The sequence below is a fragment of the Mytilus galloprovincialis genome, chromosome 9, assembly GCF_965363235.1.
Source record: "Mytilus galloprovincialis chromosome 9, xbMytGall1.hap1.1, whole genome shotgun sequence".
Taxonomy (NCBI): domain Eukaryota; kingdom Metazoa; phylum Mollusca; class Bivalvia; order Mytilida; family Mytilidae; genus Mytilus; species Mytilus galloprovincialis.
The window spans coordinates 60,587,691-60,602,442 of NC_134846.1; the positions used below are offsets into that span (position 1 = coordinate 60,587,691).

At 31.9% G+C, this 14,752-nt stretch overlaps 1 protein-coding gene and 1 long non-coding RNA gene across 2 annotated transcripts in view; both read right to left on the reverse strand.

Annotated features, from left to right (window-relative positions):
- Positions 1 to 334: 334 nt before the first annotated feature.
- The window catches only part of LOC143045504 (uncharacterized), a 45,815-nt gene continuing 31,397 nt past the window's right edge, over positions 335 to 14,752 (reverse strand). The window contains exon 10 of the mRNA XM_076218058.1: positions 335 to 961. Coding sequence (XP_076074173.1) covers positions 768 to 961 — 194 coding nt within the window. The 3' untranslated portion in view covers positions 335 to 767. The remainder of the gene's footprint in view (positions 962 to 14,752) is intronic.
- LOC143045508 (uncharacterized) lies at positions 3,946 to 8,835 on the reverse strand. Its single transcript, XR_012968963.1, has 3 exons — positions 8,581 to 8,835; positions 5,298 to 5,385; positions 3,946 to 4,445 (listed from the first exon to the last, which is right to left on the reverse strand). It is a non-coding gene; the product is annotated as an uncharacterized LOC143045508 (long non-coding RNA).

Genomic DNA, 14,752 nt, shown 5'->3' on the forward strand with positions numbered 1-14,752 from the left:
ACCATCAAATAAAAAATAATAATATGCAAATAGCGAAAATTAGCGAAAATATTGTTTATTGGGGTATTATATGAATTTAAACAAATCATACACAGAAATAAAAATATAAGTGTAATCATAATGCAACCAATAATTAAAATATAAAAGTTGTAATCTAATCAATGTAAAACTGTGTTTCTCTAATTTTGTGCTATTTTCACATTTCTTGGTCAGTGTGAGAAAAATATTTTTATAATTTACTATTATTACTATTATTTTATAATTATGACGTCACATTTTCTTGATTTCTTCTAAAATTTCCTACTGTGACGTTATAAAATAGGCGACTTGATGACGTCACATATAAAGAAGATAATTTTTCACAAATCTTTGAAAAAGATGGGACAAAAATCATTAGAAAACAGATTCCACCACTATAACTCGTGCATTACGATATTTCTCCACTCACAACAGATCAAAATAAATAACTTAAAAAGCTCGACAAGCCTAGCACTTTGAATATTATGTTTTAACTGTCTCGAGAGGAGAAATATCGTTACACTCTTGTTGCAGGGGAGAAATCTATATATCTGTTGCTAACGTTGCTGGAAAATCTTATATATATTTATTTTTTTGTAATTATATCCACATAAAGAATAACAAATATTTACGTTTCAAACAATTTCCACATAAAAATGTATGTACATTTCACTGTAATGATATCTCTCTGTATGAGAGATAAACAAACGTCTATTCAAAAGAGCAAGCTTAAAACGTGTTGTTCATGTTCATATTTGCATTAGGCTATGCCACTTTTCGCAACACTTCTTGGTATAGATTTTACATCTTCCATAACATTGCAAAATTGCAAGCCCTATAACCGCCACAACAAGAAGTAAAAATATTACCCATAACAAAATGTTTGATGTTGTAAGTTGCGGAGTTTCTGAATTTTGCATTCCTTCTAAACTCGACATTCCTCCTGAAACATGAATAAATTGCAATATTATATTACAACAAACCAAGACAAAAATGAAATATATCAATTAAAATAAACATCGTTGTAAATATATTGGAATTCAATTCGACTGTCATAAAAGTGAAATGTTTAGCTAACTATAAAACCAGGTTAAATCCACCATTTTCTTCATATGAAAATTCCTGTCCCAAATCAATAATATGACAGTTGTTATATATTTGTTTGATGTGTTGGAGGTTCTAATTTTGTCATTTAATAACGGATTGTCTATGTTGTCTTGTGTCTGTTTTTTTTTTATGTTTTAGCCATTACGTTGGCAGTTTATTTTCGATTTATTATTTTGAATGTCCCTCTGGTATCGTTCGCACCCTTTGTTGGTAACGGAAAAGATTTTGTGCCTTTATATTTCATTTGTGCCAGATAAAATAATGACCACTCTACACCCTTCTCAATTTATCAATAGACTTTGATAATGTTGTTTCACATACTAATGATAAAAAAATGACTTTGCAATTTATAACTATATTTTTACAGAGGATTTTACAGTCGACACACTTGTCCCTCAAGTTTTAGATAAATAAAGGGTCATCGCCTGAACTCCAAAGTCTATCATTTAGTGTCGGTAAACGACATTCGTTAATTTATCTCTGATTTTTTTTTTCAGTATTTCACCATTGCTTTGCATATGCATCATCAACGTTTCTGTTATCCTACACCACAGACATCAAGCCCAAGTATTTGATAGTTCTTTCAGAATCATCATCATGCAGCTTAAAATATTGTCATAACACAAATGTTTTGTTGTAACATCTGATATCTGCATTTTCACTAATCTCAACGATTCTTTTAGGTTCAGTTGATTTTGTTTTGTCTGTTTTTGTTTTAATTATTGTACTTTTCTTCCAAAAAAATTACAATTTTAAATAATTATATGCGACTATGATAATTCCATTTTTGCTATTTTAATTAATTTTGAACAACTTTTTAGAATCTAATTGTTTGTTCGCATCTTTCCCGGACTTAATTATATGCTACTTAAAATGACTTTGCATATTTTTTTTATTATACGGTTAAAATCATTCAAATGTCCTACACATAGAAGGTCACTTTTTGCACATAGAATCCGATCTCAAATGTGAACGCAGCTTATTTTTCAGAAATCATAACATATGCGACAGATGAAGATGTAGGATATTAATCAGTTCCGATTGACACTTAATTGTCTCTATAGAAATTGTAAGGCGCTAATACATACTCCTTAGATCAATGTAAGATTCGTTTGTGTGTCCATATAATTTCAAGTACAATTAAAGCAACAGTATTTTACATATTTACTAATATGGTAAACCGAACATGAAGCGACAAATCAAGGTAATAAACAGAAACTGAGAAAAATTAGTCGACCAACAAAAGGAGCGAGAGTGGATGCTGCGACAGGGTCAAAATCTCCTGTGATGCATGCTTCACACTTGGTATAATTGTCGCAATCAGGGATAAAATACAAACGAAAACATTACAGATCAGACAACCTAGCTAGTGTCCAAAGATCGTGAACCGCAAAACCGTGTCGCTAGCAAGTTGAAACACCGACACATCGTATTGGTCAATCATTTTGTTATGATGACGGTGTTTCGCTCGATTTTAGTTTGTTACTCGGATTTATTTTCTCTCAATCGATTTCTGACTTTTGAACAGAGCTTTACTACTAAAATTGAGAATGAAAATACTGTTGCTTTTATTTTAAGCTATCCTTATTTTTAAGTTTACTGGAATATATTAGCTATAAACACTTTTAAAAATGCGGGTCATTAAGTGAGAAAACGTCATTTATTTACCTAAAATCGAAATTAAAGAATTTTGCAAGACGATATAGAGTGAAATTATGAAAAATAAATGCAACATTTTAGCAAGGTATTTCTACCTAAGGTAGCAAAATATAGTAGAGAAAATTATCCTCATAAGTTTACCATCCCTTTTTACTGGCTTTCTAACAAATTACGCCTATTGTTGTGCATAAGATTTTAATCAGTGTCCTCCACAGATTTTAATATGGTAAGATACAATTTCTTTTAGGTGTATCCATGGCAACAATATAAATATATTTGCTATAAAAGATTGCAAAAAGGGGGGTAAGGATGTCACATATTGGCCCAAATTTTGTGTAAAATTAACACTGGACACTTTTAATTTGCAAAACACTCATTTGCAAATCCGCCGCCGCCTCAAACAAGAGCTACAATATCATGTATATAACCAAAATGTGCGGAATTACATGGGATTCAATAATTTCATTGGTTTAATTTAATTTACCATTATCCCATGGGATTTTGGTTAAATCCCATGGGATTTTTTTTGGTCCCATGGGATTATTGTTGTCCCATGGGATATTTGTTGTCCCATGGGACAAAAAAAATCCCATGGGACTATAATTATCCCATGGGATTTTTAATATCCCATGGGACAAAATAAAATCCTATGGGATTAAAATTATAAATATATATATATATAAATATAAAGTTATGTGTATGTTACAATGAATGCTGTTTGGTAGTAAAATGTTTTAAATGTATACGAGTTTTTTTTATATTTTTTATATATACATATATATAATTTTTTTTAAATTTTGTCACAAACATGTTTTTTATTTGTTTATATGACAATAAAGATTATTCTTATTTTGGAATGTATAATAATAATATTTTACAGTCAAAGAATAAAGTCCTTTCACTGAAACAAAATGATGAAATTTCTAAATAAATGAAAAAATATTGTTTTGAAATCTTTGTCTTGTTTATTCTATTATGAAAAATAGAACTGAAAAAATATTTCATATTCTGACTGAATAGTTCACTCTTTTCATGAGGTAAGATTTTCTTTGTTATAGGTTCATTGCAATACTTGTATAGGCAAACGATTTGAATTATAATATATAACTTTGTGGTGTACATAATAGTATGCTTATATTTGCAAATTTATAATATAAACACTTTTTGTTAAAGTTTTTGCTTTCTTTATTCACAACTTGCTATGTACAATTATTCAGTCCACTATATAAGAGTGAAGTCAATAAATAATTTCATTCACTAGAATATTCCTGCAATTCTTAGACAAAACATTTTTTCAATCTGTTCTTCAAAGATCTTCCTCTGTGCATCTTTATTGAATGGAGAGATTCAAATGAGAAGACAAAGCAAGTTTATTTGGACAACAACATTCTAATATCTTGTTCATTCGTTCCATCTTTCAATTGATAATTACATTGTTGTATTTATATGATCAAGTTCTTGTGCATCAATGATCGTGATGATATGACTCCTTTTTGTTTATAGTCATCATGTTGAAATTTCCTCTTTCAAATAAATGTAGGAAAAAACATGTTCCATTTCAAATTAATAAAAAAGTCGCACTATGGAGAAAAATATCAGCTTTAAGTTTTCCGTTCAGTATTGATCTGTGAATGATGACCATGAAAATCCAGATTTCTGACCTACAAATACACAAACTCAAAAATTATCAGTGAAGAGATCAATAAAATGGCTATTTTATCATGTTTATGATGAATATGATAAACTTTCATTTAAATATTCAAGTACTAAATTACAGAAATCGCTTAAATTTTATAATAGTTTAGTTAAAGTACAGCTTATTTAAAATTATAATAAAAAATATAGGCCACCGTTGAGTTAGATAAGATATTACATTTTTAATGCAAAAAAATGGCATTTTTGCACCAAAGGGAGATAATTTGGAGCTTTTTCAATGATATATGCATTTTAAAAGTCATCTGGGGCCAAACCAAATTGATTGTTTTGAATGATTTGGTGTACCATATGATAAAGATATAAATAAATTCAGTTATGAAAAAAAAATATTAAAACATTTTTCTGAAATTGTTATACCCTAGAGCCTCCTTAAATGTCATTTGATCTCTATTGGAGAAATGTCTCATTGGAAATCAGACTGCTAAGTGTTTCTTATTTTTATATCAACCCAGCCATATTATACCTGTCTAATATCAGGAGCTTGTACATAGTTCAGTGGTTGATGTTGGTTCATACCCGTCATTTTTATTTTTCATAATTTTTTGTTTTTATAAATTAGTCTGGTATATTTGACGTTTGAATTGATGCTCTGTTTCAAATTTGGTTAGTGTTGACTTTTATAGATTACTATAACATGTATAGGGTATGGGTTTTCTCATTACTTACAGGTCATCAATGGCTTACATCCACTAAATTGAACTCTGATGGATAGCTTTCTCTTTAATCATACCACATCTTATTTTAATAAATATTTAATTATTATTCAAGGACAAAATTTTTTATAACAGTGGGCTTACCATTTAGGCTTTGTTGACCTCTGTAAATCTTATTTTGTTGATAATTTCTTCTGTTTATAGTTTCCCCTTTATCTTTCATGTTCTTGCCCTACACATAAAAGGGTAAACATCATTTAATGACAAAAATAACTACTACATGTATTACATAATTAGTAGGCAACTGAAAATTTTGTCTTATTTGTATATAACATCAACTTACTCATCATTCTTGCTGTTCAATATCATGAATATTATCATTATTCTATGAATATGAGGTCACAGTAAAATTAACCTTGGCAGGCAGACATCTTTTTTTATTTGATACCTTGTAGTCATTCCATACAACAAGTAGACCTATGCTTAAAAATCTAAGGCCAAAATTAAAAATATGTTTGTTTCCCCTCCCCCCACACGGGTCAAAAATAAGCGCCCGGGTCAAAAAATTATTTTCCACAAAAAAATCGAAATTATTTTTTTCCTGAAAATAATTTGTTTCCATTTTTGGAAAGTGCTTGAAAGCAGAAGGATTGATAATCTAAATAAATACACTCAAATTGAGCACAAACAACTGATAAGTGGCCTGGACTGGACAAGTCAAACCATTCATGTGACCATGCTATGACAATCACATCCAGTTAAAAAAAACTAGAGGCTCTCAAGAGCCTGTGTCGCTCACCTGTTAATGTGTTTACTGATGTCGGCCATCTTCCTTGGTAGGCGGGGTCATTAGACACTTTTTTTTTTAAATAGATACCCTAGTATTATGATTGTGGCCAAGTTTGGTTAAATTTGGCCAAGTAGTTTTAGAAATGATTTTTATACAAGTTACAAAAATGACGAAAAGTTGTTCAATATTGACTATAAAGGGCAATAACTCCTTAAGGGGTCCTCTAACAATTTTGATCATGCTGACTTATTTGTAGATCTTACTTTGCTGAACATTATTGCTGTCTACAGTTTATCTCTATCTATAATAGTATTCAAGATAATAACCAAAAACTGCAAAATTACCTTAAAATCACCAATTTTAGGGCAGCAACCCAACAACAGGTTGTCCAATTCAACTGAAAATTTGTGAGGGGATATATCTTATTCTGATGGACATTTAAATCTTGAAAGATTTGCCCTAAATGTCTTAGTTTCAAAGATATAAAGCAAAACCTGCATTTTACCACTATGTTCTAATTTTAGCCATGTCGGCCATTTTGTTTGGTCGGCTGGGTCAGCGGACACATTTTTTAAACTACAAACCACAATGATAATTGTGGCCAAGTTTGGTTAAATTTGGCAAAGTAGTTTCAGAGAAGAAGATTTTTAAAAAAGTTACAAAAAATTATGAAAAGTTGTTAAAAATTGACTATAAAGGGCAATAACTCCTTAAGGGGTCGACTGACAATTTTGGTCATGTTGACTTATTTGTAGGTCTTACTTTGTTGAACATTATTGCTTTTACAGTTTATCTCTATCTATAATAGTATTCAAGATAATAACCAAAAACTGCAAAATTTCCTTAAAATAACCATTTCACAGGCAGCAACCCATCAACAGGTTGTCCGATTCGTCTGAAAATTTCAAGGCAGATAGATCTTGACCTGATCAACAATTTTACCCCATGTCAGATTTGCTCTAAATGCTTTGGTTTTTGAGTTATAAGCCAAAAACTGCATTTCACCCCTATGTTCTATTTTTAGCCATGGCGGCCATCTTGGTTGGTTTGACAGGTCACGCCACACATTTTTTAAACTAGATACCCCAAGGATGATTGTGGCCAAGTTTGGTAGAATTTGGCCAAGTAGTTTCAGAGGAGAAGATTTTTGTAAAAGTTTATGGACGACAGTCGCAGGACGACAGACGACGAACGCCAAGTGATGAGAAAAGCTCACTTGACCTTTCAGGTCAGGTGAGCTAAAAAAAACCTGCCTTCCTGGTCTGTTTACAAAGGGTAGACCCGGGGGAGGGGAAACAGACATTCTTTTAAATGTGGCCTGATAAAATGACAAAACCAAGAAAACTTATCATTGACAAAAGAACAATAAAATGCGGTCATGGTTTATATATGTACACCTTACAATTGTTTCATATCTACCAAATATAATCTACCTGTAACTTTAAACATATGATAAATTGACAAAACAATGCAGTGTTTCATTGACCAATGAACCATGCATGAAAATGTGGTCAAGTTCATATAAAATATGACAGACAGCTAAGTGCATCTTACAATTATTTCATTCACTAAATAAAGGGGCCTTATTGCTTACAGTATCCGAAAAATAGACCAAACCACAAAAACTAAATATTTTCAAAGTTCCTTATACCCTGCCAATTTGTTATGGTTGTGCCTGTTCCAAGTCAGGATCCGATAATTCAATGATTGTCGTTTGTTTATGTGTAACATATCTGTTTTTCAATTTTTTTGTACATAAATTAAAGCACAATACATTTGTACATGAAACACAAAGCTCATCACTGAGATAGTAGTCTCAGATAGAGGGAGGCGGGGTCAACCAAACTCCCCTATTCAATCTGAATGCAGGACAGAAAGTCACAGTCAAAAAGTCACACACTGTCACAGGACAAAAAGTCACAATTTAGTTTTGAGATTATTTTTCTTTGAACAAGAAAACACTCTTTTTGTATTTTTCTTGAAGTTTTATACATGAACATGATGTAGCAACTTTTAAATTAAAATTTATTAAAAACAAATAAATCAGTGCATTAGGTTTGCGCACATTACCATTACATTTGCACACAAAAATCATTACGTTTGTGTGCAGCTTTTGATTACATTTGCACGCATTTTTTAACATGTAAATATAAAAAAAAAGATATAGTATGATTGCCTTTTACAGCTGACTATGCGGTATGGGCTTTACCTCGGGCTTTGCTCATTGTTGAAGGCTGTTTGGTGACCTATGGTTGTTAATGTCTGTGTCATTTTGGTCTCTTGTGGACAGTTGTCTCATTGGCAATCATACCACATCTTCTTTTTTATATTATGAACAATTTCCTAAAATTAAAAATGAATATATGTAATAAAAAGAAGATATTTCATAATCTTTTTTCATTTATATTCAATCAATTGTCAACAAATTGTTTGTGACTTTTTGTCCTATCAACTTTGTTACTTTATGCCTGAGTTTGACATGTGTTTGACTTTTTGTCCTGTGACTTTTTGTCGGAATGTCCTGTGACTTTCTGTTCGTTTACCTTCCATCTAAATCAGTAAACTGAATAATTGTTTTTTGCAGAAGTCCGGGGAGTGTTAAAAAATCACATGTGCAAGTTGAGAGTCAACACTTACACAGGGACTACACAATACTTTTTCAGAATGTCAGCAAAAAAGAATCACTGGTGACAGGGGAGTGTAACCGATGAATTGATCCTGAATCAGATAAGATTTTCCCGGTACGTCTAAACACCGCTCAGGAGGACCTCCTGGGTGCACACATGCAGGACATACAAAGTGCACTCATGGCAGACCCTATATAGTCGCCGTCGTATCTGCACACATGATGGATGTATATATTCGTTATAGATCGTCATACACTTCTCATTTTAGAGTTAAATTTGCAAGCAACCTCTTGTAAGATTTTAAAATAATAATGCTACTAAGAATATATTATTTCCCCGGCCAATTTTCGCAATTTTTTCGCCATATAAAATATTTAGGCGACTGTGCTTTTAGTGAATATAAACGATTACGAGGCCTCACGAATAAATATAAATATGAAATATACTGGAACATCGATTAGCATAGATCGAGCAGCAGAGTAAACTTCCACATAAATCTCGAAGTTATTTACGCCGGATAATATAGACTGTGCTCCTGAATAAAGTTGTCAAATACATTAATTTGTGTTTTTTACTTCTACAAGAAATTTGATTCAAATGCTAATTACGCACCATTTGCTGAGCAGAGAATCATTCTAAGCCAGGAACCGTCTATACTAACTGATAACAGTAAGAATAGAAAGTCTCTGTAAAAAGGCAGTCAATCCTAACAGAACTGTATTAACTTAATGATACATGTACATCAAGTTCCAGCACCTCACCAAGCACCCTTGCCTTGCATACTGAGATGGCAAACTGGTGTGTGTCAGTATTTTAATATAAAACTGCGTAGGTTCATATCGTTTGATTCAACGTTTGTTTGGTTATTTTTTAAGGATCGTTGTAAAATTATATCTAAATCTTTGTTAAAATACGATTTTAAATTGTTCAATTCTTTCTATTTCATAATTTTGTCAAAGTCTACTTTTTAAAGTTTTAAATTTTACAGAAAAAATGAATATTCCATTTTGATTTGAAGAAAATCTTTTTGAACTGTCATAACATGGTGTTGCAAAGCTGATTACAGGTAACTATAACATACAGTAATTTTCCATTTCGACAGTGCGTGTATTCTCGGGTGTGTATAACGTATAGTTTTCTAGAGAACATCCTGTCTACGTGTAATACAGATTGATGACATTATACAACATTTCTTTTGGTTAAATGTGATAAGGTATCTGTGTCCATTCCCTATTTCAACACCACTAATTTTTCGAAGAAAAAAAATCGAAAAAATTTTTATATGAAATTAAGAAGAAAAGTAGCAAATATAAACTTCAGTAATTGCGCATTGAGTAAACATAATTCCAATATTGCATGAACAAATCCGTGAGAAAACGTATATATACATGTATGAATAAAGATGTGTTTTAAAAGACCTATTGGCATTATTTCACACTAGGACCTAAGATAACTAGAACTAAGCAATGGTTGATCCAGAAATTTTCATAAGTGTGGACTCATTGACTGCCTTAGAGTGTTCACGTCCAGTCATGCTTCCGCGATTCCCTATATAATCTACCATTTGTTTCCAAAGATTTAGGAGGGGGGCTGGTACACACATATATATATAAATATACCTCTGCGGCGGAGCCAGCCATTTGAAAAGGAGGGGGGTCTCAACCCAGGACAAAAGGGGGAGGGGGTGGTTCCAACCATATGTCCCCATTCAAATGCATTGATCGTTCAAAAAAAGGGGAGGTTCCAACCCCCGAAACCCTCCCCCTGGATCCGCCACTGATACCTAGTATGCATATAATTAAGAACAGCTTTGAATATATGCATATAAAATAATGGTACGTTTAAAAACCGTTCAGGATCTCCTGGTTGCACACAGGACATTAAGTAACTAGGACATATATATATAATAGTAAGAGTTCAGGGTATACATTCGATAACTAACATATTTTATAATTTTGTTATTTTTGTTTTGATAAAATCAGAGACATATAATACATGTATTGAGACACAAACCATCTTTAAAGAAGTTATTTCAGTTTGAATCGACTGTCTTTTGCATTAGAATTCCAAAACGTTAATGTTATTTACAAATGCCAAAACCTGCAAGAAAGAAACATTTATATTCGGTGATTTTTACACTAAACGTTTTCGTAATTTGTTTTAAAAAATATTAAAAAGTACATGTACATCGTTTTTTCAAGATTTGTATAGTAACTGGTTTAATTAAGTCCCCTTGATGAAATTTAAATTGCGAGACGCTAATTAATAAACTATGATCTATCTATCGGCATGCGTCGTTATTTGGGATACGTCACGGATGACCGATGATCATATTCAATACGATATACCAATCATCATTTGAATTTGGTCAATTGATCTTTAATAATTAGGACTAATTGGTGATGGCAGAGAATAAGTCGCTGGTGATGGTTAAAGGGAAACTTCGCAAAAAAATGAAAATTTTATATTATGTTTATTTGATATAAATAATCATATATTCATTAAAATTATTGTTCAATTCTTCTAGATAAGTGATTAAAATAAAAATTAAAATCCCACTATCACTTCTCGACTAATCGCCATTTTGACGGCATCTCCGATACAAATTGTCACGTGATGAGTATATTTGAATAAAATATCTGAATACCACAAAGCAAAAAAACAAGCATGGCATATCGTATATTCAGTATCAAAATGACTTGTCAAGCGTACGGATGTTCAACTCGAAGTTCACATGGCATAAGCTTACACACTTTCCAAGATCCTGCAAAAAAGAAAGAGTTGTACCAGACGTGGATGATAAACCTTAACATAACACCGACCAACTCACAACAAGTTCAAGAAAGTGTGTGCAGACCATTTTGAAGCATCTTGTTTCGATGGAAATTTGATAGTAATTATGATTTTTTTCTCATGAATGTTTTTATTGCTATTTCGTTCCAAGCCTGGTTGAAAGGAAATTGTCAGATTAATATAGTTCAGTATTTCTGCATTCATGCATTAGTAACAGATTTTGTTGTTTACAAGTAGAAGTTTAGTACACGGATAAAAAGTTACAGACAAAAAAATTGTTGAATATATACAGGAAAAACATCTTCAAATATTATATTATTTATTACATTTATTACATTTTAAGTTTATGAACTTGTTTACAAGCCTTAAAAATAAAAAGATATTTGATTTCAATCATGCAAAGAAGATATATTTCTAAGGACAATGAAGCCATTTAAGGTACCTAGCCACTTTGGCATTTTGATTTTATAACAATTATTTGATGTCATTGATATTTATTTAATAAATTCTGTTTAAAACTTGCTTTAAAAATAATATTTCAAGAACAAACCAAAAAAGAATTTAATTTACGTTTTCTCGTTTAAAGAAAAATAAACTCGAAACTGAATTATGACGTTTTGTTCTGTGTCTTTCTGTCGTAAATTCACAAGTTCAATGAAGTATATATTTTTTAGGTGCAAAAAAACTTATGTATACATAAAAAATTACGTAAAACATTTAAAGGGTCATTTGTTTAATATAATAATGGTTTAAAAATAAGACTTTATTTATTTACATGTAGTATAATTACAGATGCTGTTTAACCCCTTTTCCATATTGTGCCATATAAAAGGTTGAAGAGGTGATAGGTAGATTGGAGCATATGTTTTCCCAGATTCGTGTGGAAACTTAATAGATCTTACCATACTTACCGCCCCCTTGTTATGCTTTATAGCTGTCTACTAGGTCAACGTAGTTGCGTAGTCCTACAAGTTAAGGCTGAGCAGTTTCGGGATATAAAATGTCGACAGTTTCGCTAGCGAAGTTTGTAATGATTTATGGTCAATCGTAGTAGGAGTATTTTTTCTTTCCAAATTTATGATAACAAGATAATAGATAGGAATACATCTAGTGGGGCGGACACTAATTTGGAAGTTGTAAAAGCATAAATATATTCTTAAAAGATTAAAAGGTATCTGTAGCGGCTTTAGACTTTTCGAAATGCTTGCCAAAAAAAACCACTTTTATATGTAATAGATTTCATTCATTTCGGGTACTTCTAATATGAAAACGGACGATCTTTTGAATTATTGCCAGAGGTCATGTAATAGTGTCACATTCAGGTATTCTAGTGACTTCCTGCGGGCTAATTGCTAATAAACTGGTGACATTACGCAATTCAGGTACATGCATCGCTTCCCAGCTGTTTGACCCAGGTGTGCACAGGTAAAAGTGCCATCGAAAATGCTGTCAGGTGTATTATACATCCTGTTAACAATGTATGTCCCTAACCTGATTGAAATACACAAAGCCGTCCAAACATGAAATTAAGAGTTTAAAATTTATATCTACAGGCTGATTAATTCTGACATGTGCAAAGACAGAAATAATAAGACCGTAAATTATAAATTTTGACTTCTGTTTCAAAATTCATGTGTAGAAGATTATCTGGTACTGTACCATGTAAAATGATTTTTTTTTCTTCAAATTTCAATTTTACTTTTCGGGGGGCGGATCCAGCCATATTAAAAAAGGGGGGTTCCAACTATATGTCCCACTTCAAATTCATTGATCGGCAAAAAAAAACGGGGTTCCAACACCCGGAACCACTCCCCCTGGGTCCGCCAATGCTTTTGTACACAATAGCTTACATAATGTTTTGACAGCTTGTTTTATTTGCTTAGCAAATGTTTAATTTACGTTATGCGGTCTAGAGTTGTGATGAATAATTTAAGAAAGAAAAAACATACTGCATCATTTTACAACATTGTTTGGAGTAAATCCTAGAGAATTTAACCGAGAGATTACGGATGACTATCTTTCATACTTTCTTGTCCTATTTCCGATATGAGCGGGCGCATTTACGAAATATTTTGCCTATTAGAAAATTTGCGTTTACTTGTATGTGTAGAGACAAGCATGCGCAATTATGACACGAAGATGATACTTAGTTCGTGGCATGTCTCTAGAACGTGCAGTAATCGTTTGTCTTCCTGTACATGTACATTCAATTATTTAAAGGAGTGTCATTTTTATCAATATAAGATTTTGAGAACACTAAAACACTCCCGCGAAATCGCTGGCATTTCAAGCTTTTAAGCTGTTGTAGGATGATTTATTGTAAAAGATTTTATGTCTGGAGAAAAGGTATCAAAAGCCCTCTACATTTTTGCCAAAGTCCGTTATTTGTTTCCTTTTCTGTTAAATTCCATTATTTTCGAGTATCTGACACTAGACCACAATTACTCTACCCCTTTGCTACAATGCATTTCTTGGTAAAAGTCAAATTAAATTAAAAAAAATGCACCGCTTCAAACATGAAATAAATGTAACTGCTTATAGACCATTATTATTCTCATAAAATATGCTTCTAGGACAATCCATCAGTACTTTTCTTTTGTAGTAGCATGATACACTTCCAATATTCAGTTTCATGGTCTTGTTTGTAAAAAGACAGAAGGTACCAATACGGATAGTCATATTCAGTTTTAAAAAACACACTGACAACGTCATAGCAAAAAATAACCAATAAACGATCGAAAGACAAACAAAGAGATAAAAACACATCATAGAAAACTGGTTTAGGTCGCACAACATCTCGGGAGGATCTCGGGGTCAAATCATATCAACGCTCCGTGGTACTGTGGTAGACCAAACCTTCATGTTAATACAACATGCAATCTATAAAATTAGACCTCAACGTGAAATAATTCATAAATAGGTTTATTAATACACAAATAATGAAATGAATCTGAAACATTCGGTGAAAAATTGTATTGGTAAATCGTTTAAATGATTTTAGAACTATTCAGTCTGAAGTGTCACTTTCACATTCTTTGAATCATTCGTATACCCCCATCCAACGATGGAAACTCTTTTCTAATTATGTTTACTACACAAGCCGGTAGTATTATTCTGTGTTTCTTGCCAAGTGGTTGACCTTTCTGACCCAGCACACAAACTGACGATAAGCCATAAGCCTGCTTTGTCTGTTAATAAGTACGTCTGGAGCTCTCCCTCCCTTCCAGTAAGACAAAGTTGACCTTTAAATTTTCTGTCAACATTTTTGATATTTTCGTTCAAATAGCTGGAGAATTAGTACGTGGTGAGAATTAAATTATTTTGATAAGGACATTACTTCCTGAATATTTAAAAAAAAAAAAAAAAAAAAAAAATTCGTTTTGAACGAC